The following is a 25,756-nucleotide window of genomic DNA, read 5'->3' as shown; positions in this document are numbered from 1 at the left end:
CGCGCTCAAGGGTCTCGTCTTAGCATCTACATTACGCGCCAAGATTCAGCTCGAGTAAGACTCAACAGACATGGAACAATAAGCAGCCGATTCGAGCAACAAACAGCCATAAAGCATAGTGCTGACAATTTGCATATTTCTAGGCATCTTAATACTGCCTAAGATTTGAAAGGAGACCAACCCCATTACTCCCGGCCTTTGGAACACTCAAGTCCTAGAAAATATGCCTACGGCAGCTCGACCAGCTCGCTGTGATTGACGCTGACGCGCGGCCGGCAGGAAACCCACGCTCACAAGAGCCTCCATGTTCTTCTTCACGGCTACTTTGAGATGTAGCGGACAGTTATCGTGGCCATTTGCCGTCCCCTCCCACTCCATGCTGCCGTCCTCGAGTAAGTGGGCCAAAGGCCATAGAGGATGCTTCTCTTTCCGACGTGAGATATCGTTCCTAACTGTCAATAGCCATGCAGCAGCGTCTGCTGGACGGATGTCGTAACCTATCCCCTTGACCAAAGTCCAGAACGCCCCCCAAGTCATTCCCTCTTCATGCTGTGTCACCGGATTGGCCGATGACTCTGGGTTGAATGCGGCGCGAATGGCAGCCACTGAAGTCGTAGCAGCATCTGAGAGATGCAGCCATGCCTGTTCTTCGTCTGCATTGTAGATTCCCATATTGATGTTCGCAGCCGTAAGCCTCCAGATATAGTCGTCCAAATTTGCAACCCCTTCAGCGGGCGTCCCGATGATAAGCCCTGGCCTGAAGACACCAATATTCCTCTGGTCGATCGAACACCGCTCCGCAGCTCTTTTGGCAAGAACCTCAGCAACGAACTTTGTCTGGCTGTAGCCCATAGAGTCTGAAAGTTCGCGCGCGACATCCTCGTCTCTCTCTTCGGCATTCTTCCACTGCCGACCGCCAGAGACATAGACAAATCGCAAAACCGGGTTCTGGACAGCGATACGGAGGAGCTGGATTGTCGAATGGATGTTGACAGCCTCTAGAGCTGCATAGCTCTTGTTCCAATGTACGACAGCGCCGTTGTGAATTATAACGTCGTAAGTGTGGCCATCGCCCAAGAGGTCCCATTGTTCTTGGCCAAGGCCGAGCTTGGGTTTCGCCAGATCACCCATCCAGGTCTCCAGCTTTTCGTCATGAAATTTGGTCCACCAAAGAGCCTTTTGTGCTGCCTCAATCACACGAGACTTTGCTGCTTGAGGCGTTGCACCGCGTACGAGAGTGGTGACGCAGGCAACATCGCGCCGCTCTAGGAGTTGTCGAAGTATCTGAGTGCCCAGATATCCGCTTGCGCCAGTAAGGAAAACCCTGAGATTGTCTGTTTTCCTGGTCAAACTACCCTGGATATCTCGTGGTAGCGTGCCGGGGAGTCTCTGGAGCCCCGCATCCAGACGATCAATTTCAGCCATCAAGTCGAGTTTTTGACTCTCCGAGTTGACAGTGGAAGAGGTCAACGTGACTGGTCTGTTAGAAGCAGCACGGGTGATGAAAGCTGCCAGACTCCTGATGCTCGTGTGCTCGTCCATGAGCAGCTGCATGCTGACTCTGACGTTGTACTTTAGGCGAATGAAGTGCATGAGTGACATCGTGTTGAGAGAATCTAGACCCGAAGTATGCAGTAGGACATCGTTGAAGCCATCTAGGCGTGGCGCTGACGAAAGCGTTCTTTGAGATACCAAATCCGTGATCTTCTGTGCCAACTCGTAGGCAGGGAGCTCATGGGATTGAATTGTTGCCACTGTACTTGGCATCGGCGCAGAAGGGTCGAGAATCTCGGATTCCCTGACAGACAACCTCTTAAGCCATGCCGTCACCTGTCTTCTGTCGATCTTGCCCGAGGAAGAAAGCGGGAATCTTTCCGTAGAGAGGGTCGCGATGTCAACAAAGTGTGCTGGAAGCATGATGCTTGGAAGTTTGCCGGTCAACTCTTGACGAAGCTTATCTGCGACGACATTGAAGCGAGAAATGATCTGTTGTAGACCAGCCGGTCTCTGGCCAACGTCTTCTTCGAGCTCCAGGACCGCCACGAGTTGGCGTGCGAAAGGCCCTGACGAGGGGAAGACGACGATACCACGCTTGACAATATCGCAAACAGAAATGTGCGATTCAATATCACCGAGTTCGATTCGTTGGCCATTCAACTTGACTTGAAGGTCCTTCCGCCCCACGTATACCAGAGTCCCATCGGTTGTTCTCTTCACAAGATCTCCTGTCTTATACAGCCGACCCGTGCCTTGCAGGTTCTTCTTTGATACCCAAGACTGTCTCGAAATGAAAGCGGCATGTGTTTTCGTATAGTCATCTAGGTAGCCATCGGCTAGAGTCGAACCACCTACGAGCAATTCGCCAACCTCACCATCCGGGACGAGTATCGTGTCATCGTCGGAGGTAACAACCCAACCAGAGCAACCGACTGAGAATCCGATGGTTTTCGGGTCTGCATCATAGGTACACTGATGGCAAGCAGCGATGACAGAGCATTCACTCGGCCCATACGCATTGAATAGCGTGACTCTAGCATCAAGCCATTTCTTGATCAAGATCTCGTCAGGAGCTTCTCCGCCAAGAACCAAAGTTTTCAGCGATGGCATTTCCGCGGGACGAATGATGCGGGCCACAGATGGAGTGAGAAGGGCAAGGTTGACGCCCGCGTGACTTGCGAACTCTCCGAGGTTCTCGAAGCGCTCCTTCTCGGTGGCGACGCAGACTGTCCCGCCATGTATGAGGGTCGTCAGGATCTCAAACAGACTCGCATCGAAACTGTAGGCGGAGAATTGTAAGACACGGTGCTCATTATTCATGCCAAAGACGGGACCATGGGCCATTGCACTGGAAGCAAACGCAGAATGAGAGACAACAATGCCCTTGGGATCTCCTGTCGACCCAGAGGTGAAGATGACGTAGGCAGCACTATCGGGACTGAGTTGAGATGGTGGCCCGAGTTGATGCTGGAGCTTGGAGATCCTGTCAAGGGCATCCCGGTCGATGATCATGGACGCAATAGCACCGAGATCGGTTGCCTTGTGTTGGAATGCAGACATAAGAGCTGTCTTGGCTTTGACTTGCGCAACAACTTTTCGTAGACGTGATACGGGCTGACCCGGGTCTAGGGGCACGAAGGAAGCGCCGGCTTTCAAGACTCCAAGCATCGCAACAACAGTCCACACGGATTTCTCGAAGCACAGTGGAACCTTGTCTCCCTCCAAGACACCGGTATCCACAAGATGGGCAGCGAGTGCAGAGGACATTTTTTCCAGCGTTTCGTATGACAGTGAGTCGGCTGTTGATATCACTGCGTCTCTCTGAGGTTGTGACAGACTCATTTCCGTGATTAGTTGATGAAGCGTAGCCGAGAGCTTCTTTGCCTCAAAAGGTTGTGAAGCTCGGTCTTGGATATATACAGAACTTGGGTCAAGAGCCAAGTCTGCAACCTTGGAAGGACTGTAGCTGTGAGATGTAGCCCAAGCGAGTTGACTCATGATACCCTTGACGGTTTCAATGGCTTGGGCGACAAAGAGACGACTTGTCACGTCTTCATCGACGTGCGTCGCAAACTCGATCCGATCGGGATGAAGCCACGCCTCGCACGTCACGGGAAACGTCGTAAATTCCTCGCGATAGATCGGCTTCTTCAGTGGACCGGGCCCAGTCTCATCCCAGCCGCCACCTGCCTGGATGACAAGCAAGTTCTGAAATTCGCAAGCGCTCTTCGTATCTTGATTCAGTGATTTTATCCGCTGGATTCCGGACTGCTCGTAGGGTATCATGGCGGTTGCATGGTCCTGGACCTTTCGCAGAAAGTCGAGGATATCTGATCCTCTGTCGATACGAACTCTGACAGGCACTGTGGCTATCGTCGGACCCTCGATGCTTTCAATGTTGTCCAAGGGTGCATTTCTACCCGAAACTGTTGCACCGAACAGGACATCGTCTGATTCTGAGAGGTGGCCTATCATCAGACTCCAAGCTGCTCGAACGATGGTAGACATCGTAATGCCAGAAGACGGATCGATATTTATATCAAGCTCATCGCGCACCACAGCTCGGGCAAAGGACTGATGGCCAGGTTTGGGGATCGCAGGGAAGCTTGACGGATTCACTCCTTGTAGCTCTGTCTTCCAGTAGTTCGCGAATGTATCTGGCGTAATTTTCTCTGCGTAGGCAATGAAATTGCGATAGTCAGTCGCTGGCTTGATGGCACGGCCGTAGTATAAATCATTGAGTCGGTCGCAAAGCATCGCTAGGGACCAGCCGTCGTACAGCATGTGGTGAATGGTCCACACAAATGTTACATCGCCAGCCTCTGATGTGACCAGAGCAAAACGATTGAGCGAGTCTCCGGGAAACATTGGGTTCGCATCGTCTTGCTCTAGGTACGCTTCGAGGTTGTAGTGCAAAAGCCACTGTACATTCTCTCTGATAACAGCCTGCAGAGATCCAGCAGTCGAAGTAGTTGCGAATCTGGTCCGCAGTATTGATGATGCGGCATGAATATTCTCCCAGCACTGTCTAAACCGCGAGAGGTCGACATCCCGAGGCAGCGGATGGATCCACCGACCCGTGTAACTGCCTGGTCGCGTGAGGTTAACCGCCATCAGACCTTCTTGCATGTGCGTGCAAGGGTACAAGTCTTCGATTTTATCGATAGTGACGTCACACTGGAAGGCGGCTTCTTTCTGCAACTCGGGGATATCCTCTTGCCGCAGGAACTGGAATGGAACGAAGTGAACAGGAGACACCATCTGGTTCCCAGATGCCGCGCTCTTACAAACGAGTGCCATCTTGCCCAGCACAGAGTTCTTGAAGATGTTCGCGACGTTAATCTGGAGCGACTGCTTGCGACAAGCCGCCACTATCCTGATAGCCCCTATAGAATCTCCACCGAGTTTGAAAAAGTCATCTTCGAGCAGGATCGAGTCTTCGGGTAGCCCTAGAACCTCTGACCAAGCTAAGCGTAGGGATTTCTCAGTCGGTTTTAGGCTAGGCAGTGAAGTCTCGGAGAGTGGCATCGACGCCTCTGTTGAGGGGTATGTGTCCGATAACAGCGTGTGCTGTCCAACGGAGGACTCCTCTTCGCTGTCGGGGAACTTGGCCGAAAGTGCTCCAGAAACCTTAGTCGGCGCGGTTTGATCTTCCACATCGCTTGGTGATCTCAGCAATTGTTGTGCCGTCATTGCGTTTCCGTGTGTGCGCAGTATTTTTCTATCGATCTTGCCTGAAGGTGATAGGGGCAGCATGTAGCATGGTACGACTGCCCGTGGGATCATGTACCCAGGAAGAGAGAGAACGAGCTCTGTCGAAGCTGTCTGGAATTTCCGATGTATCGTTGTCCACAAAGGGTGCACTTTCTCGATAAGATGCTGCCCTTCTCCACTAGAAGAGGTTTCTGGGGTTATCTTGGGAGCGACAAATGCTGTGAGAATACCTTGCTCTCCTCCGATGGGTCGCAGGAACTCGACAGCCAGCTCCCACTTAGTCTCAGGAGATGATTGTTTCTCTTCGGAATTCAGGTTTTGTCCGAGTTGATGCTCAATCTCGCCGAGCTCGACACGCTGACCATTGATCTTGACCTGAGTATCTTTCCGACCGAGGAAGTCGATAGTCCCATCATGGTTCATCTTTCCCAGGTCACCGGTACGATAGCATCGCATGGGCCGTCGTACTACACCGCGAAGAAAATTGGGATCATCCAAGAAGACGGCATTCGTCTTCTCCTGGTCACCAAGGTACCCACGCGCAACGGGCGGGCCCTCTATCACAATCTCTCCAACAGTACCGAGTGACGCAAGCTGACCATCTTCTCGGACAATCCAAACGGCGCAGTTGGCAGGTCTTCCAAGAGAAATGCTCTTCACCCCCCTAGACCTTGGCTCACTGACAATGGTGATTGCTGAGCACTCCGCAGGGCCGTAGGCATTGATGGTTTTGACGTGATCAGCCCATGCGTCGGCGACAGCCTGCGGCAATGCTTCTCCCACGAGGCACAAGACCTCGAGGCTGGGGACTTCGTCTGGGGTCATGAGACTTGCAACAGTTGGTGTCAGCATTGCCCAATTGACCTTCATTCTAGAAATGCAGCTAGCAAGGTTGTTCATCCTGTCTTCTTCTGAGGGGATGCAAAGACATGACCCCGCCATCAAGGTAGTAAAGACCTCGAGCATGGAAATATCGAAGGAGAAGGAGGAGTACTGCAAGACCCGGCAGGTAGAATCGAGACAGATTGCTTTGGAATATCCCTTCGCGCTGGAACAAAATGCCTCGTGAGTGACCACCACACCTTTCGGCTTTCCGGTAGAACCACTAGTGTACACAACGTATAACGCGTTGGTAGGAGACGGTGAGATTTGCTTGGATGGGGATTGCCTTTGGGTTGAGAGATGGTCGAAAAGAGACTGATTTACTACAACCCGCTTCTCGTGTTGTACTTGGGATGGAATCTTGCTTTTGCCCAATACAGACGATAGGACGACATTGGCATCAACATCTTTGACGATCATGCTGATTCGGGCTGCGGGAAGCGAGGGATCCAGAACCACAACCGCACCTCCAGCCATCGCCACACCTAGGATAGAGATGATGCTGTACACGGACTTTTCGAAGATGATCGGTACCACCACCTCAGGTCCGACTCCAAGACCTGCAAGATATGTCGCTAGAATCTCGGAAAGGCGCTGCAACTCGGAGTACGACAAGTTACCATCCCAAGCACAGATAGCTTCAGCGTGAGGGTTTGTTCTGGCATATTGTGCTATCGACTCTTGGACGAGCTTTTCCTCCCTTATTGTATGTCTTTTAAAAGTTAGACAGGCACACTGAGATACAATCATAGGCTGTGCAAAGAAAGGGACATGAACTTACGGTCTGTTTAGCTTAACGAGATGCCGCTGGCTAGTGGGACTCATGATCCGTACGTCCTCAAGAACGGTCTGCTCTCCCGTTGAGTTCGCCAGCTGCCAGATGACGTGCTCCAAATCGCTCAGCAGAAGGCGAACTCTTGGCCCAGACATAGAACGCTCATCGAACGTCGCATATAAATGCAGATCATGTTCTTCGATGACACAGTGAAGTTGAAGAGCGAAATTGGAGACGTCGGCTAGCTGCTGCAGGTGTTCAAAAGTCGTGGAAAAGTTGACAAGCGTCTTGACAAATGATACTCCCCCTCCCTCGTGCCTTGCCTCAACCCTTTTGCTGGAGGTCTCAGGCACGAGCGATTTGTCTTTGACTTGCTGCAGAAATGCCGCAACCGATGATTGGGGGTCAATAGACGCTGTGACCGATGTCACGCTACGCACAGGATCGGGACTGCCACTGCTCGTGACGTAAGCTCCGAAGTTGACTACTTCGCTGTCGTTGAGTGAGGATAGTATCAAGGCCCAGGCTGCGCACACGATTGACTCCACGTCATCCGGTGAGTCGCAAGTAGGACCACGAACATGGGAGAAGGACTCTCTACGTGGTGCCCTAGACGCGATCTTCGTTCGACTGTCGTTGCATATGATCGAACCTCTCGTCGTTTCCGGCTTATCAGATGCCTGTGTCGCGTTTGACTCACTGGCATCAAGACCATCTCCGCCATGGGTCGTTGATGTCTTTAGGCCGGTAGTATCCTGGCCGACAGCATAAGCCGTGGCCGCCTTGAAAACAAACCGCTGAGGCACGCCCGAGATATCAGCAGGAAATGGACTTTCAAAGACGATTTCTTCTGGCGTCTTTGCGTCTGCCGGGATGGGATCATCGAAGACGAACTTGACGGAGTGAAGTCGGGGTGTGAGCTTCCATTTTCCATCTGTCGATAACATGTTGACGATCTGGCTTGGTTGCAGTGGTGTAGGTAATGTTGATTCATGCACAATGTCAGCATAGAAGTGTGACGCCAAGACGGGAAAGTCTTGGGCAGCGGTGTTTGTATACGTTGCTTGTATGAAGAAGGTAGCTTTGCATTGATGGAGGAGCTTACCACTTGTCTTTCGTACATGTATGAACCATACTGAAAGACCTGGCATTACTTCTTCGGACTAGTTTCGGAACCTTCAGGTCTCGAGTCCGAGAAGGTTAGACCTGAGACCACAAAGATCCTTCCATGTCAAGTGGTACCTAGCTGCCAGTCTAACCAACTGGCTCCCGTGATAGTTCCCGTTCATGGCGTCATTCTCAAAACCGCGCGTGAGACGGAACAGCCTAGACTACGCCTTCTCGGATAGATCAATACTCAGACCAAGCAATCATCGGATCTTCCAAATCAGGTCTTCTAGACTGGTCGTCGGTGTTCTATAACCTCCCCAAACAGGCAAAATTGCCGGGGCCTCTCACACCGTCAATCCTTCGTTGCTGCGCCTTATCACGGGGATACTCAGGTTGTGTTCGCCCGAGAAAGTGACTCCCACAAGACCGGGGTGTTGCAGCTCCTCCGCTTGAGTCCAGAACAGCAGCCATCAACTAGTTCCTTCCGTCTGGCTTGAGATCATAAATCAAAGAATGTGGAGTGCGGCATTTCTCGGCATTACATTGCCGTTCCTATTCATCTCGAAGTGCAATCAGTTGAATATGTACAACAGTTATGCGCCTGCTTTGACGTTTGTAAATGGTTAGGCACATTCCGATTGGCTGATTCAAAGTCTGCGCTGAATCATATGTCTCCGTCGAGACTCAAAAAGCTCAGTCTTACAGTAATATTGGGTAGAAGGAGGATGGACTTGGGACATTTCCCCAGTTATTGGACGCGTGATTCCAATCATTTGTCAGTGATGTGATGATACCTCGCCACACCGAAAGGCTGGGAGCCCTATTGACCCCCATCGGTTCTTTTGTAGTGCATGCATTCTAAAGTGGTTGCATACTGTGCCTTGCATGGGTTCGTATGCGTGTCTCCGGGTTTCCCAGTTCGCATAGATTCTTCCCGTGCCTCGGGAACCAATGATCGGCCGCATTGCCCATGGCAGGAAAATGCTTGAAAGAACTTGCACTTGACGCAGGTGCCTAGAAGCTGGTGACTAGCAGCCAGTCGCGAATCCTTCAGCTCCATCGAGAGAGGGGTGGTCAGCGATAAGGCAGCGGCGGAGTCGTCCCGGGGGCCGATATCATGTGTTTACGAACCTGGAAAATGTCGAGGTTTGTGTTACCCCTCAGACATCCACAAAAATTACCCATGATGCTCGTTTTGGCCTTCCAGATGCGGGTTGGGGGCAGTGTGATGAGATCCATGTCTAGGCTTGAATCCTCTCATGGCGGTCAGCCGGTGCAGCGGGGCGAGGCGAGTTCGTTTGGAGATTCCGCCGCGCTATCCTTAGAATAGACCTAGGCACTTCGGACCTCGCTCGTGTGGAAAAGTGAATGCGAAGGAGTGGTTATCCAGATGATTCATCGCATCTACACATTCTGAGATTCTCTACGGTCTCCTGAACTGCAGAATTCTTCCCATTTTTTCAAATGGCTTCTGAAAAATCAAATGTTCCTGAGAAAGGCGGTGCCAGTATGGACCTGGATTCTCAACAGGAGAAGGGCAATGTGCTCGATAGCACCCAGTCTGATGAATCCAATAGTGCAGAGACACAAACCAAGCCCAGTGAGAATCTTCCAGGATGGAAGATATTCGTCGTCTGGTTAGCAATTGCACTCGGTGTATTGTGTACTTTTCTCGATGAAGGCGTCATTGCTACAGCCATTCCGCGTATCACGGACGAATTTGGATCTCTTACAGATGTTGGTGTAAGTCGCATACTATTCCCGAATTCCCGGACAGATCCCATACCAGCGAACTCTATCTAATAAGTCTCTAGTGGTATGGCTCAGCTTACCAAATGACCCTTTGCGCATTTCAACTCATTTTTGGGCGTTTGTACAATCAATTCAACGTCAAGATCATTTATGTGATCTCTCTCGCCATCTTCGAGATTGGGTCCCTCATTTGCGCAGTGAGCCCGAGCTCAGCAGTCTTCATCGTCGGACGCGCAATCGCTGGCGTCGGTGCGTCCGGCCTTCAGAGCGGCTGTCTAGTCCTCATCTCCGCAGCCCTGCCTGCGAAACACCTGCCGATGTATGTAGGTGCCATCGGCATGGTCTATGGTACTGCCGCTGTTCTTGGGCCGGTAGTCGGCGGCATTATCACGAACAGCTACCTTACGTGGAGGTGGTGAGTAGCATCCCATGACCTTGATCTGCTCGCCAATGCATCGCCTACTGATATCGAATCGCCATCAGGTGTTTTTACATCAACCTCCCGATCGCGGCACCACCCGCTCTCGCGACGTTGTTTCTGGTCAAGTCGTCCCCACCTACCGAAGAGCAGCGGCGGCCTTGGCTGCAGAAAATCCGGGGCTTGGATTATCTTGGCATGCTCCTCTTACTGCCAGGGATCACCTCATTCCTCCTTGCTCTCCAATTCGGAGGCGCGCTGTTCACGTGGAGCGACCGACGGACCATTGCTTGTTTTGTCGTTGCTGGCGTCCTCGTCATCGGCTTTGTGGCCGAACAGTGGTGGATGGGTGAAAAGGCATTGGTGCCGCCGCGCCTGGCTACGATGCGCGTGGTCATTTTCGGGGCCTTTTTCGGCTTTTGCCTGGACAGTGCCTTTTTCACCCTCGTTTACTACGTATGACAACCGGATTCTTTACATTTCTTTCAGCCAAAAGCTCACAGCTAACGTTGGTTATAGGTGCCTCTCTGGTTCCAGGCCATCCAGGGTGCCACGCCCGAGGAGTCTGGTGTTCGATACCTGGCCCTTTGCTTAGCCTTTATTCTCACCATTTTCCTCAGCGGCTGGGGTGTCACGAAGATGGGCTACTACCAGCCCTTCATGCTTGCTGGCACTATTCTTGTCTCCGTTGGCTCTGGCCTTCTTTCGACACTCAAAGTATCCTCGGGAGCGAATCTCTGGATTCCCTTCCAAGTCATCGCCGGGCTTGGCATTGGCGCTTCAACGCAGCAAGCCGCGGTCGCCGTCCAAAGCAGTCTGGAAGAGGCTGATGTTGCGATCGGGGTGGCAGTTGTGCTTTTCTTTCAATGCTTCGGTCCTACTACTGCCATCACAGTTGCCCAGGCCGTGTTTACGGGCACGCTGACGTCGGGAATAACCACCGATATCCCAGGCGTCGATCCCCAAGCAATCAGAAACTCGGGTGCCACGCAGCTTAAGGACTTGGTGTCTCCAGAACAGTATGGTATACTGCTGCAGGTATACAATCATGCCATCACAAGGACATACATAGTGGCCGCTGCTATGTCTGCGGCGAGTATCGTTGGCGTTGCTGGTGTCGGACTGAAGAAGATTCCAAGTGAGGGCGACGAGAAAAAGGATACCGAGGCTCAGTAATCACTTTTCGCTGAGAAGATATCTACCTAGCATTGCCGATACATAGCCTCAAAGACGACAGACTTCAGTGATAACCCGCAAAAGGAGGCGGTAAATTTCGGTCTAATCTACCACATCATGCAGGGTTAGGGTTGTCAGTCAATCACGGACCCTAGCGTCAATATTAGAGAACCCCCTGTCTTAGTCATCGTACATGCAGCACAGCAAAGGTCCAATGATGGCGTATCCAGCTCTTCGGAGTGGGTCAAGCCAACCTCTGACAATCCCCGTTACAACTTGGCTTAGCCACATAGCGTTGTATCCGTCCGTTCTCAATGACATCTTGACAATTGACTTCCCGTTCGCCGGAACCCCAGATCTCCAAGCTTGTCGTCGGATCGCAGCTTCGAGGTTTTTTTTCAGCAAAGTTTCCGTTCTGCAGCTTTTTTCTGCTGTCAGATCCGGGAAATGGACGACCACAACGCGGCGGTTAAGCGCATCGTCGAGGTGGTTAAGGACTTCCACTCCCGCCGGGAACCTTTCCGCATCTTCCACGGTTCCACAAGCAGCACCCGGCCCGCCCACCGCCAGCGCGTCGTCGACATCAGCGAGCTGCATCATGTCCTTCATATCGACACCGCGGCATCCGTCGCCGTCGTCGAGCCTAATGTCCCCATGGACCAGCTCTTCGCGGCTACCTACAGGTGCGGGTTTGTCCCGCCCGTAGTGATGGAGTTCCCAGGCATCACGGTCGGCGGCGGCTTCGCCGGGTCAGCCGGAGAGAGCAGCTCGTTCCGCTACGGGTACTTTGACCAGACGGTGCAGTCTGTAGAAATGATCCTCGCGAGTGGGGAGATTGTCAATGCCTCCAAGACGGAGAATCCAGATCTCTTCAAGGGTGCGGCAGGGGCCCTGGGGACCCTAGGTATCGTCACAAAACTGGAGCTCAGGTTGCTCAAGGCCAAGCAATTTGTCAAGCTCAGCTATCACTCGTACTCGACGATTCCGGAGGCCGTTGCTGCAATTCAACGGGAGACGAACCTGGCGCACAATGACTACGTTGAAGGACTGGTCTTTTCGAGGACGAGCGCTGCTGTTGTTACGGGTCATATGACGGATGATCTGCCCGACAAGTGCCAGCCCCAGACGTTCAGCAGGTCCAAGGATCCTTGGTTCTATCTGCATGCACGAAAACGAATCGCAAATGGCACACCAACGCCAGATTATGTGCCGCTGCAGGACTACCTTTTTCGATATGATCGAGGTGCTTTCTGGATGGGCGAGTTGGCCTTCAAATATTTCGGCTTTGTCCCGTTCAACAGACTCACTCGCCGGGCTCTAAACCGTCTTATGGACACGAGGACATTATACAAGGCCGGCCTGAGTGGCAACAGCCGAATAACATTCAAATACACGATCCATGACCTCTCGCTGCCATACACCACAGTCCAAGAATTCATCGACTATGTGGCAGATAACCTCGAAATATGGCCCCTCTGGTTGTGTCCCCTCCGTGCCACTGAGACCATCGGCTTCCACCCATACACGATGGAGCCTGGCGGGGAGACGCCGCAGCCGATGCTTAATGTGGGCGTTTGGGGAGCGTCGTCAAGAAAGATTGACAGGTTCGTCCGTCAAAACCGGGATCTCGAGGCGAAGGTCATGGAGCTGGGCGGACGCAAGGTGCTGTACTCCCACGCGTACTACACCGAGTCACAATTCTGGGAGATGTACGACAAGGATTGGTACACAAAGCTGCGAGACCGGTACAGCGCAACGAGTTTACCGACGGTTTATGACAAGATTACGGTTGATGTGAGCAAGGAACGGAGGAGAAAGTCACTGAAAGATAGGCTTGCGATCACGTGGCCGGTCGCTGGCCTTGTTGGTGTTTGGTCCGCAGTACGGAAGTGAAAGCAGAGCGATTTATACGGCCGATAATGGGATGGTTGTTTGATATCTATGGGCGATGATCATTGTTCGGTGCCATTTCTGGGATGCTTGTAATGTGTTATGAGAGCATGTTGCCATGATGTTGCGGAATGTCGGCGTGCTTATGTGCACTTTTCTTGGCGTCAAATGTTTCTGCTTCCTGGATACTTGGCGGAGTTCAAGGGCTTCTCTGTGTTCGAGTTACGTGGTTTTTGTGATACCTGTCATACCACTTTTGGGATTTCGTTGTCGGTAGCAAGTTTAGCATTCAGCCCCAGTACTGCGCATCACTTGCTAAGACTTGCCAAGATTAAGTGTGAACAAAATTATTGATGTTCGCGAGCCTGACCACAAGATATCAGGATTCAGACCTCTAGTGCCGGTCCGCGATTTCCATACACTGGATCTCTGCTAAACCACGGTATCTTGGCGATAGCATCGACTTTTCCCTCTTCCCCCTTCTTACCGTAACACATATCCCAGTGGTGGCCTTTTGGATAGCTCCCAACCATCTCGAACCCGCTCTCAAAGTCATCCAGCAGACGGTGAGCAACCCCGGCCGGCACAACGATCACATCGCCCTTCTCAACTAGAGGCTCGACCCGGCCTTCGTTATCTTCGCCTCCGAAACAAAGCTTTGCGCGTCCGTTACTGATGCACAAGACTTCATGTGTCGTACTGTGAAAGTGACTCGTGCTGTACATGGTATACCGCCACTGCGGCTCGACGACGCCGACAAAGATAAGGTGGGACTCGATGGAAGATGCGCTTGCTGACGAGAAAGCGGAGTGGTAGATCACCAGAGGCTTATTCTGGATGCTTGTGTTGGGGAATAGCCCATGTGACTGGATAAAGTGTTTGGAAATTCGTAGCGATGCCAGGGGCGCCAGGCCGGCTTTTGATCCCATGGTTTCGTGCTCAGATTAGGTCTTCCCTTCGAGGTCGTTCGTCGGTGATCTCGTACGGCATGGGTTGTAGGCTTGCGATCTTGCAAGACGACATGGAGCAAATGTAAGTGGGAGAAGTGCCAAAAGTCGACAATGAAGATAGATACTTATTAGATAGCTCAGGGCTGATCTTAGCAACGTATGAAGAAATGCTGACGTCATATCGCGTGCATCTACTTTAACTATTTTCATTATCATCACAAGTCTATCCTTTCTACACTTAGGCAGAGCTACTTAACACCGCGAAGCCTCTACACGTCCTGGTCAGCCCTTCCGGTCTTTGGACAATCTCACGTTTCTTTCCATGCCGATGCAATAGCGCCCCAATACTGATCAGGATGCATGCGCATGTGCCCAACATGATCGCTTCCTTCGAATCGTACTGCGTCATAGGCGTAGCCCTTGCCCTTGGACTCGGCAATGTTCTCCTCAATATCCTCCCAGCCAATGAGCCGATCTTCCTTGCTGTACAGATACAACTTGCGTGACTCCTTGGAAACATACTTCGTGTCGCCGATCGCCGCGACACTAAAGACCGGTGCGCTCTCACGGCCGGTGAGATGCTCGAAGCTGTGGTTCAGAAGGAGGAAGACACCCATAATGCACTGCGTCACGACAAACGGCCAGGGGAACCAGCCTGCGGTGCCGAGGGTCATGGCCAGAGACCAGCGCTTGAGGTTGTTCCAGGTCATGATTACGCTGCCGGGCGTAGAGTCGTAGCTAGACAGGCGATGCGGCATGGGGCGGCCGAACCTTTCTTGGTAGGCGTGCAGCGTTCCGGCGTAGTTGATGCCGCCCGTGTTGGACATGACGTGCATGAGGACGGCGTCTTCGTTGGGGTCTGGTGTTCCGGACGTTGCTGAGGGATATGCGGCTTCTAGGACGGGCTTCATGTTGTTGGAGCGGGTCTGGAGGTCCTCCCTCATCGCTTTGACGATGGGCGAGAGCACGGCGATTTGTTTTGCGTGCGGGAAGAGTGTGCGGAATCCGTTGGCGTATTTAGAGACGTGTTTGGGTATGGCGTCGCCCCAACTGTAGATGATGACGACTCTCGGGTGGTTTGCTGGTGGTTGAGTGCCCTCTGTTGCCTGTTCGCCTTCTCGGAAGAAAATCTGGTCGGTTATGGCTGTGAAGCCCGGGAACGGGTCTGATTTAGGTACCATTTCGATAGCTTCGTGGTTATGCACCGCGGGCGATGAGACTACACTGACAGTGAGACAGAGAAAGAAAAGCTGCAGGCTTAGGCAAGAAAAAACTAAGCAGAATATTTGGGAATCAGCTTAGTCTTCGCAAAGAGGGAGCGTCAGCCTTCATATTTTGAAAGTCGGATCCTTTTTTTGATGACTGATCTCATCTCGGCGATAAAATCTTATCGAAGGCCGGAAGACTCGGTAGGCGTCCCGCGGCCACGCCGTTGTTGGGAGGCGCCGTGGACCCAGGAACCTAACTGTTGGGACTCGCATCGGAGCAGTAGCCTCGATACCGTACGACGGCCGACGTTGGGCATAGTCTACGGAGGATCCGTCACTCTAACTTGGCGTGCCTGGGAGGATCGGATTGCGTGTGATGTGGCGCCTCAAATCTCACACCAGTCATGGCGCCCTAGAGGGCTTTTTAGGGGGCTTTCAGCCATAAGCTTGAGCCACTGAGAGTGAGAGTGAGAGTGAGACTCATCTCACCAACGCTAGGTTCTTAAAAGGGAGCTTGGCGGCGTGAGCTGACGGCTCATTTAGGTCCACTTACCGAGGCAAAAAGCTCTGCTGGTAACAAGTGGGCAGACGCCAAAGCTCCTTGTGGCTTGACCAAAAGTGAGCAGAACAAGGTGTCTTGAGTCAGGTGACTTGTGCAATGCCGAGGCTCACTCAAGTCCGGGAATCGGCATGAATTCCGCCCGCCCTCTCGTCTTGAGGATGGTGAGAGCCAACAAGCGTTCGAGAAACAGGCCCACATCGCCGATACCCCAGGAGCTTCCCCGGATTCCAGCAACGCGAGAAATGCTCAGCTTCCTCCATGTTCTGTTGATGTATTACTGATCCTGAACTCAGACATCTGCTTCGTCTACTGAACAGGCTTATCGAATCACTGGCCAGTTGTTTCGTAGAGGCGAATCAGCATCCCTGCAATTGAATCTCTTGGCGAAGGAGGCGAAACTTTGACCTTTAGAGACAGTTCCATCCTGTCGATAACATGACGTCTGAGGAGCTTGTATCGTTTTCGAATGCCACGACAATAACAAAACATGGTCCCAACGTGTACGGAGCCAACTTGGTGCCTAGTTGGTGCACTGGCTCAGGTAAATGATCCCTCGTGGCATATTCATCTTCTACTCCATTGGGCTCATTATTGACGACGCGCAGTTCCAAATGGTGGCTACGTTGCATCAGTGATTCTTCGCGCGGCATCACTGCACCTTACAGCGCGGGGCCAACCTGACTCAATCTCAGCACATTTCGAGTACGTCAACCGCACTGAAATCGGACCTGCAATTCTCATCGTCGATGAAGTTAAACTCGGCCGCAACCTTTCAACCCTGCACGTCTCGCTCTATCAGCATGACCTCCAATCCTCAGCTCCCTGGTTCACGGCATCTTCCCGAAAAGAGGTTGTCGCCTACTTGATCAACATCCGCTTGACTCTCGAAAAGGGCCTCACGCTAGAGAGTAGCTGGGCGATGACTCCGCCGGCCAAGTCTGTAGATTTTGCCCTCCTTCGTCAGGATAGGGACCCTCACTGGGTGCGGAAGCTCAAGCTGAACGCTCGCGCGACATCCTACGCCCGCGCTCATAACAACCTGGAGTACTACGTCCCGCGCGAAAACACTCGGCGTGGCATCGTAGATCTCTGGCTACGCCTCAAGGAAGGTCAGAGATTCACGAATGCTTCACTCGGCTATGTCGTGGACGCATATCCGACGGTTATAGAGGCCTGGAGACCGAAGCGTGATGAAGAGCAGACACCTTTTCGATCCAATGAAATGTTTTGGTATCCGACGCTTGCTCTGAACTTGGACGTGAAGAAGGCCTTGCCTGAGGATGGAGCGGAATGGCTCTTCCTTCGGACAATGGCAAAAGTTATCCGAAACGGCAGACTAGATCTTGAGGTCATTGTTTTAGATCAGGGTGGGGATATCGTTGCCCTTAGTACACATGTAAACATGGTCTTGCCTGCCGAAAGAAATTTGAAAGAGAGGAGTCACTCGAAAGCAAAGATATAGAGCACGCTCTAGACGAATACATCCACTCGATTTACTTCTTGGCTATCAAATGCCAAACATTTCTAAGACCCCAGGGCGTCTAGGTCCTGCACTTTCAGTGGCAAGTGGATCGAGAATTCATCAACCAATTATCTTAATTTACCTTAGCAGTCAGGAGCAACTGGAAGGCACTCGAAAGGATCGCTTCCACAGAGTTGTTCCCGGCTCGACTAGAAAAGAGAAGACCCCTGGAATCCGGAAGACGGACAAATCGCTTCGTGTTACTTATGACATTTGATCTGACTTTGGTATGTTGCATTGTATGCATATTATTCTGCGAGAAACCCGTCCGATTGTTGTATCTTTCGAATTTCAATGTTCCGAGGTGCTGCTGGATGAATTCTTTCCTAATGCGAATTCAACTCTCACTATTGAACCTTTCCCCTGGAGTCGACCGACCAGATTTCCTTGATGACACCATTTCGATGGGCATAGTACCAGTCGTGCAGGTTAATCGTCGGATCAATGTGACTCGGAACCATTTCAATCCTATCACCCACAGCCAAAACCGGAGTTCCCTCCTCCCAGCTAAGGGAGCCATGCTCGTCTCCCAAATTGATGTGCGCATAGCGCCGATCCTTGCATTCAGCCAGTCCACTATCAGTCGTCAGAGACTTGAGCCCCGTATCAATCGTCACCTGTCGCTCGCCTTGCTTGCTGACAACGGTCGCCAATATCGTGAGGCTGTTGGAGTAGATCGAACCAACCGCATTGCGGTAGTCCGTATCCATGAAGATGAAGGATCCAGGTTGCAACTCCGTGACTCCTGGAACTGTAACGCAGAACTCAGCAGTACCCGTGCCGCCGGTTGTGACGACATCGATGCCGAAACCTGCCTTGCGGAGAGCCTCTGCTGTCTCGGTGAGCGTCTTCATGGACTCGAGGCATTGCTTCTTTCGATCTTCTCGGTCGTGAAGGTGCTGTAGGTGGCCCTCATATCCTTGCACGCCAATAAGGTTCAGATGCTTTAAATTTCCGATATGTCTTGCTAGAGCTAAGGCGGGCTCGCCTGCAGCCACGCCGGTCCGATGCAAGCCAACATCCAAGTCAATCAGCGTGGTAATTGGCTCGTCCACACCAGCCCCATCTAACGCGTCGTTGATTGCCGTTGCGCCGAATTCGCTGTCGATGACGATTCTGATCTTTTTATTCTTCTTGAATAGCTCGACAAGACGCTTCACTTTCTGGGCGCCGATGATTTCGCAGGTTATGAGGATGTCGTCGAAGCCCGCCGCTGTGATGGCTTCTGCTTCTGACACTTTGGCTACGCAGCAGCCCTTGGCACCGACGGCGGCAAGCTTGCCAGCAAGCACTGCGCTTTTTGTTGTCTTGAGGTGAGGGCGGATGTTGACGCCAGTGGGAAGTAGGCTGTCAAAGAGCTTCTTGATGTTCGCTTCCATGAGGTCGAGATCCACGATCATGGAAGGTGTGTCTAGGCTGTCCAGCCCGTCTCCCACATTGACGGTGTACATGCTGGCGGTGATTTTGTTTAGCTTGTAAAGATGAAATTGCATGGACTTGTGAAAGTGAACATCTGGCAAATGTTGAAGTTGACATGAACACGGGACTGCAAGATCCCGCATAAGATCGGCTGCGGGGTCGGCAACTCCAGAGCGAGATAAGACGATTCGGGGTGGATCTCCGGCGTCGGAAACGGCGTGACTAATCAATCTGTGTATGGTTGTCCGCGGAATACCTAAAGCATGATTTGATCAACAAGTTCAGTTTCCTACTGGAACACGCTTATGTGTGAAATCAAGGGGCGTTGAAGTATGAGGCATGGCGTCCGCTCTGCATCTCGGTCAACATGTATGTTTCACAGCGCACATGAACACACCACAAGCCAAGCTGCCAACGCACATGCAGCTTGATTTTTCTCGCGTCTAGACACGGCACCCGGCAAATCGTGGTTGAACGATGGGTCCTTTGCTCGGCTCGGCACGTCTGCAGGCTCAATAGACTTTGATTACAGTCAATAACCGCTGCAGGGCTGCATCATCCATGCAGCATCGTTCATAATCAGCACTATGCTTATCCGTCCTACTCAACGCAGCACCCAAGGGCTGATCGAGCGTTGCCGATAGCCCATAGATGAGGGGCATGTTGTACAATGAGTATTAAGCAGCACTCAGAGTAGGATTAGGCAATCGCTGCACGTCAGGCCAGATAATTGAGACGCATGAGGTGGTTAGGATACAAAGTTATATGATCTTCCTCTCAGGCATCTCAAGACCAAGGCCTAAGAAAATAGAAGAGATCTACAAACTCTGGGTGGGTTGGACTACTAGTATATATATATACCTGATAGGCTCCGGGAACTAGCAACCACAGCATCTCACTGATCATTCTCAACAACACCGTTTGATTATGGTGCTACTTGATGCGCCAGAGCTTTCGTTGGCCTCGGCCGGGGCTGTTTTGTCCATCGCGACAATTTCGTCGCTAGTTTTACGCATCTTTTATAACTTGGACTTACGCCCGTTATCCAGGTATCATGGCCCGTGGTACGCCACTTCATTCTCTCTTTGCTCCGCTGTCATTTCCGTCGTTGGGCTCGAACCACATTGGATGCTGTACCTGGCCAAGCGATATGGATGTGAGTTGTTGTCTGTGCTTCTTTACCAAAGACTATCATTAGCTCGTGTACCGGGTTTTTGAGAAGTCAGTGATGCTGACCCCTCGACGAAGATGAGAAGCCTATCCGTATAGCACCGTCTCTTCTGTTGTTTCCCCAGTCCAAGGCTATCAAAGACATTTACTGGGATTCAAAGTGCAATAACAAGGCACCTCTCTACGGTTCCGGCGCACTTGGCCCACCGCACCTGTTCTCAACTATTGATGGGAGTGTGCATAAGTGTTTGAGAAAAGCCCTAGGTGGTCCGTCGGTACGTTTCGCTAATGACTAACTGCATTCTCGGCGTGATTCTTCACTAACTAACACTGAATCTTCAGTGGCCCGTTGGGGGGTTGAAGAACAATTGGGAACCACGAATCGACAACCACATTCGACTTTTCGTGCAAAGAATGACCGAGTTTGCCGACAAGAATCAGCCCGTCATTCTGTCTGACAAAGTAGCGTAAGTAATCAATCTGGGCGCATGTCCTCAGTCAAAGCTGACTTGTACTCGGAGAATTCGCAGCCGATATCATGACGCTAGTCTGTTTTACCAACCCTTGGGGCTTCGTCGACAACAGTCGTGATGAGCGCAACATGCTCAAGAGCTGGCGAGAGGGATTAGTCTTTTTCGGTTTCGCCGGTCGTTTTCGCTTCTTTCGGGATGTGATTCTCAAAGGCTCGTTGAGTAAATACTTCCTACCAGGGACAAGCGACGACAACGGCATGGGCTACTTGATGAGGCAAGCAGACAGAGAGGTCTCAGGCCGGGGGCAGCGCATGTCGCAAGAAGACTTTTCCCAGGAAAGACCAGACTTTTTGCAACTGTTGGTCATATCAAACTCCTGCGTTTCCTCATTGCACAATATTGATCTGGCTACAGGTGCCTGGAGGCACGGATAGACGGACAACCATTGACGGCGATGCAGAGGCGGGCGCACGTCACGTTGCTAATCCAAGCCGGCGCAGACACAACTGGCACGGCGCTTGGTAGCACCCTTCGCTTTATTCTGACGCATCCGCCAGTGTTCGCACGTGCACGAGTCGAATTGAAAGCTGCTTCCGATGCAAGGCTTTTGAGTACGCCGATCCAATTCGAGGAGACGAGGGCGCACTTGCCATACTTCATTGCATGTATCAAAGAATCTCTGAGACTCCACCCGCCCGCGACGAACCTTTTCGGCCGAGTAGCGCCGTCGCCGGACGGCAAGGTCGTTGACGGCACCTGGGTTCCGGCTGGAGCAGAGATCACGAGCAGTGCGTACGTCGTCCAGCGAGATCCTCATCTATATGCCCTGGACCCAGAGGCGTACCGACCCGAGCGGTGGCTTGAGGATGAGGGGAATTTGAAGGAGCACATCAACGAGATGGATGCTTCTGCTTTTGTGTTTGGCGTTGGTCCACGGGTTTACCTGGGCAAGGACGTTGCAGTCATGAAAGTGTATAAGTTGCTTCCAGAAATTGTTCGGCAGTTTGACTTTCACATAAAGGAGGAGGGTACGTTCGTGGTTGTCGGCGGTATTGCGTAAAACGAACGGTTCGTTGTTCAGCTGAGGCGGCGGAAGGAGTAACCTGCGTTGAAAGTCGTCATTGCTCTGTACGTTGTCTTGTTGAGGTAGCTATGGTAGTTGTCGCGGCCAAGTAGGTGGGAACCGATTCCCGCCTAGATCAATTCTTGCGTGCAAGTCGAAGATGATGCCAAAAGTTCACAACCGGGGACCCAGCCGAGTGTTGGAGTAAGAACGATATCGGCGAAAGACCAATAACAATCCAGATGATCAGTATCCCTGGCGAGTTGCAACCTGTAATCAACTCGAGAAGCTACTCAGTAACCAACGTAAAGTACGCCTTATAGGGTGTTGTTGATTCAACGCCGGTCAATCTCTCCAGCATTAAGCAACCGACGATAAGCGACGACGTGGAACGGGCAACTCTGCCAATAACGACGTTTTCCGCGCTGAATCCTGCCGGCGCCGGAGCGGGAAGAAGTAGCTCCACAACTGCCCCAGCGCCGCTTTCGGCTACCTCGGTCGCACCTATTGCTCCCCTCTCGGCCGCCCTCCCTAAAGAGTGTTGCCCATGTCAAAAGAAGTCGACTCCAACTGGTCAGCGGGAAAGTGACAAGGTTTGGAGAAAAGCACGCTGCAAGTCTTTCCAGTCGCTGGCAGTCTTTCTAGAAGCATAACGTCGCAGCACGCACAATTGCCCACGTCACCATGGACTACTCATTGCAGAACCATCGCACATTCATTGGCTCCAAAGTCACTGACCTGCCTACGCCTTCTTTTGTACTCAGCTTGCCAACCATCAAGAAGAACATTGAGAGGTTGCACCAAGATGTTGAGAAGGCCGGAGTCACACTTAGACCTCACGTTAAGACTCTCAAGGTAGGAACCTGATGTGTTTCTCCCACTTCACACATGCCATGACTAAGTCACTCATAGAGTCTGGAAGTCACGCGGTTGATGCTTGGGAACGGCAAGTACAAGAGAGCAGTGGCATCCACATTATCAGAAATTCGTGGATTATTGCCATTGGGAGAAGAGGGGATTCTCGAGGAGGTTTGTCATGATTCACCATTCAAATTTCACGAGAAGTTGCAAAGCTGAGACAATTTGTTTCAGGTGCTGTACGGGCTACCTCCTCCAGCGAGCACTATCCCTCTGCTAGAAGACCTACGAAAGTCCATCAACGTCCAGCTCATGATCGACCATGAGAAGCAACTCATATTGTTGGAGGGTTTGGCCTCGAAGAACACGCAAAACACGACCAGACCCTGGGACATCTACATCAAGCTCGATGTGGGTAGCAAGCGCGCCGGTCTCCCCCTGGGAAGCGAGCGTCTTCAGAAGCTGATTCAGCGCGTCAATGGCTCACCCGTGGTCACTCTCAAAGGCTTCTACTGCCACGCAGGTCACTCTTACGGGTGCCGCACACCACAGGAAGTGGAAGATCTCCTCACGGTTGAGATCAACAGCGTTCTGAGCGCCGCAAAGCTGGTTACTGGTGACCAAAAGCTTACCTTATCTGTGGGTGCTACGCCGACTGCTCATGTCGTTGGCACTCTCAAGGCAGCGATCCCCGAGAACGTCACCTTGGAGCTGCACGCTGGTATGTAACCTTCACCAATAATGATCACAAAGACATTGAGGCTAAGACATTGCCTTTCTAGGAAACTTCCCGACGAACGACCTCCAACAAGTCGCAACCAGCGTCATCGGGGCCGAGGACCAGGCCATCCGTGTTCTCTCCGAGGTCTGCAGCGTGTATCCAGAGCGCAACGAGGCACTCATCAACGCCGGGACGATCGCCTTGTCAAAGGAAGCTGGCCCGGACCCAGGTTACGGTAAGGTTGTCGGCAAGCCTGACTGGGCTGTTGTTCGAATGTCTCAGGAACATGGTATCCTGGGCGAAGTCCAGACCCCAGGTTCAAAGACTGCTGATCCGGAGCGCAGAGATGTCGAGGCGACTTTCGATGTTGGCGACAAGGTTTTCCTTAACGTGCAGCATGCTTGCATAACTGCTGCGGCCTTCTACGTTTACTATGTTGTGGATGAGAATGATGTCGTGATAGATACCTGGGTTCCGTGGAAGGGGTGGTGATGGTGAATGGTGAATGTTCTGATGTTCAAAAAGTAGAGGCTCTCGCCGATCAAAGTGTAAAGAAAAGATTCATGGTATCATATTCGCCCGCTCTTGATGAAATCCGTGTATAATTATACACACATGTTGGTCAAAGAATGTGTCCCGGTCCCGTCAGTCGCCATCGTCTTTCGTTCGTTCGTTCGCTTACTTGCTGTCTCCGTGAACGCCACCGCTAGTTGTATCAATCATTCCCCTAGACCGTCTACGCAAAAGAAATCCAAATCTGATTCTCATTCATGACCCGACACACCTGCCAAGGACCTGCTCCAATATCCGCCGGCACAGCCTCGTTGTGGTCCCAAAGGTGCTGCAGTACTACTGAAGTTTGTCGGATGTTGCCCAGGCCGATGGTAGCGAACATATGGCCCAATCTCTCGTGCAAGAACTCCTGCTGTCCTTTGTCTGTGACACAAGAACCGATGATAGTGATGGGCCAACATAAACTGGTGTTGATACGAACGCTTGGGTCTAGTTGTGCTAGATGTGAGAGAGCTCCGCTGAGAGCGTTCTGGATAGCCATTACCTGGAGGCCATGCTCCTCACGCGAGAGTGTATGTAATGCCGTGTGCAGATAGAGCAACAAGGCTTTCTGGTAGATGTATCCCGCCAAGGCAACATTTTCAGTCACCATGGGGTTTGGTTGCCAGTTGAGAATCTGGCTTTGTAGTTGTGAAAACAGAATAAAATCATCAGCTGATGGACGCCAGTCCGGCTCGTCCATGTGGCTCATGATCCGACGTCCCAGGTCGAATATCGATGGCACTAACAAGATCAAATCCAGCCAGCATCCGCACAAGCTTCCAATGTACGAGGATGCCACGAGCTCAGTCGCAAGGAGGATCAGGTCGTTGCTGAGGAATAGTTGATCACCAAGTCGTGCGTCTATGGATATCATGCTGACGGTTGCCGTGTAGATGTAGTATTCGGTCAAGAAATCCTTCAAAGTCTTGTGTAGAAAAGTGTTGTTTGCGGATAAAAAGGGCAAGATCAAGGACTGGGCTGCCATGAGATGGTCGAAGATGGTTCCGTTCACGTCACCTTTGGCAGTCTACAGGGGATATCAACATCACCATGAACTGAATTGCGTGCATGATAGTGCAACATACCTCAACCAAGCATAGGATCAGGGCACCGATGCCCAAGATCAACGTTTCTTCGCCGTGTTGCCCACCCATGTAGGTCGATATGTTTTGCTGAAAGAGTCGAAGAGACTGGTTGTAATATTTTGTCGCGATATGATCCGTCGGGACTAGAGACTTTGCTGCTCGGTGAACAGCACTCTGCGTAAGGAGTAATTGTAAGACGAGATCGCTGCTGAATGCTAGAGGAATCAATTGGGCAGTGAACGGGTTGTCCGCTGTAGACCCATTGGCCATACTGAGCGAAGTTGCGCTGAGGTAGTGACTGAGAAGCTCTAGTGAATTGCTGTCCTGGTTGCCAGCCAGCAGGTTCATCGACCTTGGCACATGGTGATCTCTGAATATCGACATTGGTTGGATTGGTGAGTGCACCATCTGATCCGTGGTGTCGCCATCGTCCCGGTCCTCCGTATCAAAGACTGAAAAGGCGGATGGGTCTTGAAGCCCGATGGCAGTCGTCGTGTTGTCTTCTGGTGTTTGGGGCGTAATGATGATTCCGCTGCTATGGTCCGTCGTGACGATCTGGGTTGCCGGGCTCGGGCTCGAGTCCGTTGTGGCAGCACTTGGCGATTCCGAGGACTGAATATGTGATGCAAAAGAGAAATTGACTGAGCGATCTGGTATATGCTGGGGACTCTGAGACGCCACCGTGGACCCTGATGGTGAAGGAGCAGCAGGTTTGACATCGTCTTGCCGCGTGCTCTCTGGCGAGTTTACTGCCTCGCGGGGCGACCGCGAGTTGCCGCCGCTCTGCGAAGCCTGAGAGGAGGGGGCAGCCTGGGACGAGGACGTTGGGGGCCAGCGGCACTCTAGGCGGTTCCGCTCGCAGCCGCGACACCGCGGCTTGGTCTCATCGCACTTCTTCTTGCGACCGCGGCACGTCAGGCACCCCGTACGGACGCGGAAGATTGGCCCCGCAAGGG

General features: G+C 52.1%; 10 protein-coding genes across 10 annotated transcripts; 5 read left to right on the top strand and 5 right to left on the bottom strand.

The window, feature by feature from the left end:
- Positions 1-121: 121 nt before the first annotated feature.
- On the bottom strand, positions 122-8,352 carry BDP55DRAFT_610730 (amino acid adenylation domain-containing protein). Its single transcript, XM_060571175.1, has 3 exons — positions 7,974-8,352; positions 6,875-7,860; positions 122-6,805 (listed from the first exon to the last, which is right to left on the bottom strand). Exons 1-3 carry the CDS (start codon positions 7,989-7,991, stop codon positions 208-210), a joined length of 7,602 nt encoding a protein of 2,533 aa, XP_060429582.1. The 5' UTR covers positions 7,992-8,352; the 3' UTR covers positions 122-207.
- A 1,090-nt stretch (positions 8,353-9,442) lies between these two features.
- On the top strand, positions 9,443-11,324 carry BDP55DRAFT_632254 (major facilitator superfamily transporter; the record flags this gene model as incomplete). The annotated part of the gene is made up of 4 exons (XM_060572398.1): positions 9,443-9,721; positions 9,793-10,145; positions 10,214-10,604; positions 10,668-11,324. The coding sequence occupies 4 exons, from the start codon at positions 9,443-9,445 to the stop codon at positions 11,322-11,324; spliced, it is 1,680 nt and encodes a 559-aa protein (XP_060429581.1).
- Positions 11,325-11,618: 294 nt separating this feature from the next.
- BDP55DRAFT_664537 (FAD binding domain-containing protein) lies at positions 11,619-13,522 on the top strand. The gene has a single exon (XM_060574953.1). It carries the CDS (start codon positions 11,772-11,774, stop codon positions 13,215-13,217), a length of 1,446 nt encoding a protein of 481 aa, XP_060429580.1. The 5' UTR covers positions 11,619-11,771; the 3' UTR covers positions 13,218-13,522.
- BDP55DRAFT_664536 (cupin domain-containing protein) lies at positions 13,523-14,253 on the bottom strand. The gene has a single exon (XM_060574952.1). The coding sequence runs from the start codon at positions 14,141-14,143 to the stop codon at positions 13,601-13,603; it is 543 nt and encodes a 180-aa protein (XP_060429579.1). The 5' UTR covers positions 14,144-14,253; the 3' UTR covers positions 13,523-13,600.
- Positions 14,168-15,820, bottom strand: BDP55DRAFT_664535 (uncharacterized protein). The gene is made up of 2 exons (XM_060574951.1): positions 14,290-15,820; positions 14,168-14,235 (listed from the first exon to the last, which is right to left on the bottom strand). Exon 1 carries the CDS (start codon positions 15,343-15,345, stop codon positions 14,473-14,475), a length of 873 nt encoding a protein of 290 aa, XP_060429578.1. The 5' UTR covers positions 15,346-15,820; the 3' UTR covers positions 14,168-14,235; positions 14,290-14,472.
- A 431-nt stretch (positions 15,821-16,251) lies between these two features.
- Positions 16,252-17,600, top strand: BDP55DRAFT_157714 (thioesterase-like superfamily-domain-containing protein). The gene is made up of 2 exons (XM_060565647.1): positions 16,252-16,475; positions 16,540-17,600. Exons 1-2 carry the CDS (start codon positions 16,370-16,372, stop codon positions 17,394-17,396), a joined length of 963 nt encoding a protein of 320 aa, XP_060429577.1. The 5' UTR covers positions 16,252-16,369; the 3' UTR covers positions 17,397-17,600.
- Positions 17,601-17,803: 203 nt separating this feature from the next.
- On the bottom strand, positions 17,804-19,537 carry BDP55DRAFT_632249 (uncharacterized protein; the record flags this gene model as incomplete). The annotated part of the gene is made up of 3 exons (XM_060572397.1): positions 17,804-19,131; positions 19,296-19,379; positions 19,480-19,537. 3 exons carry the CDS (start codon positions 19,535-19,537, stop codon positions 17,804-17,806), a joined length of 1,470 nt encoding a protein of 489 aa, XP_060429576.1.
- A 265-nt stretch (positions 19,538-19,802) lies between these two features.
- On the top strand, positions 19,803-21,578 carry BDP55DRAFT_694058 (cytochrome P450; the record flags this gene model as incomplete). Its single annotated transcript, XM_060577301.1, has 6 exons — positions 19,803-20,031; positions 20,124-20,320; positions 20,388-20,489; position 20,512; positions 20,567-20,876; positions 20,933-21,578. The coding sequence occupies 6 exons, from the start codon at positions 19,803-19,805 to the stop codon at positions 21,576-21,578; spliced, it is 1,485 nt and encodes a 494-aa protein (XP_060429575.1).
- Positions 21,579-22,265: 687 nt separating this feature from the next.
- On the top strand, positions 22,266-23,652 carry BDP55DRAFT_728867 (alanine racemase domain-containing protein; the record flags this gene model as incomplete). Its single annotated transcript, XM_060579500.1, has 4 exons — positions 22,266-22,436; positions 22,494-22,610; positions 22,674-23,160; positions 23,222-23,652. The coding sequence occupies 4 exons, from the start codon at positions 22,266-22,268 to the stop codon at positions 23,650-23,652; spliced, it is 1,206 nt and encodes a 401-aa protein (XP_060429574.1).
- Positions 23,653-23,896: 244 nt separating this feature from the next.
- BDP55DRAFT_694056 (fungal-specific transcription factor domain-containing protein) lies at positions 23,897-25,208 on the bottom strand (the record flags this gene model as incomplete). The annotated part of the gene is made up of 2 exons (XM_060577300.1): positions 23,897-24,742; positions 24,801-25,208. The coding sequence occupies 2 exons, from the start codon at positions 25,206-25,208 to the stop codon at positions 23,897-23,899; spliced, it is 1,254 nt and encodes a 417-aa protein (XP_060429573.1).
- Positions 25,209-25,756: the final 548 nt, after the last annotated feature.

The sequence above is a fragment of the Colletotrichum godetiae genome (assembly GCF_030913485.1).
Source record: "Colletotrichum godetiae strain CBS 193.32 chromosome Unknown BDP55scaffold_21, whole genome shotgun sequence".
NCBI lineage: Eukaryota > Fungi > Ascomycota > Sordariomycetes > Glomerellales > Glomerellaceae > Colletotrichum > Colletotrichum godetiae.
This window is presented reverse-complemented; position numbering and strand designations above follow the sequence as displayed.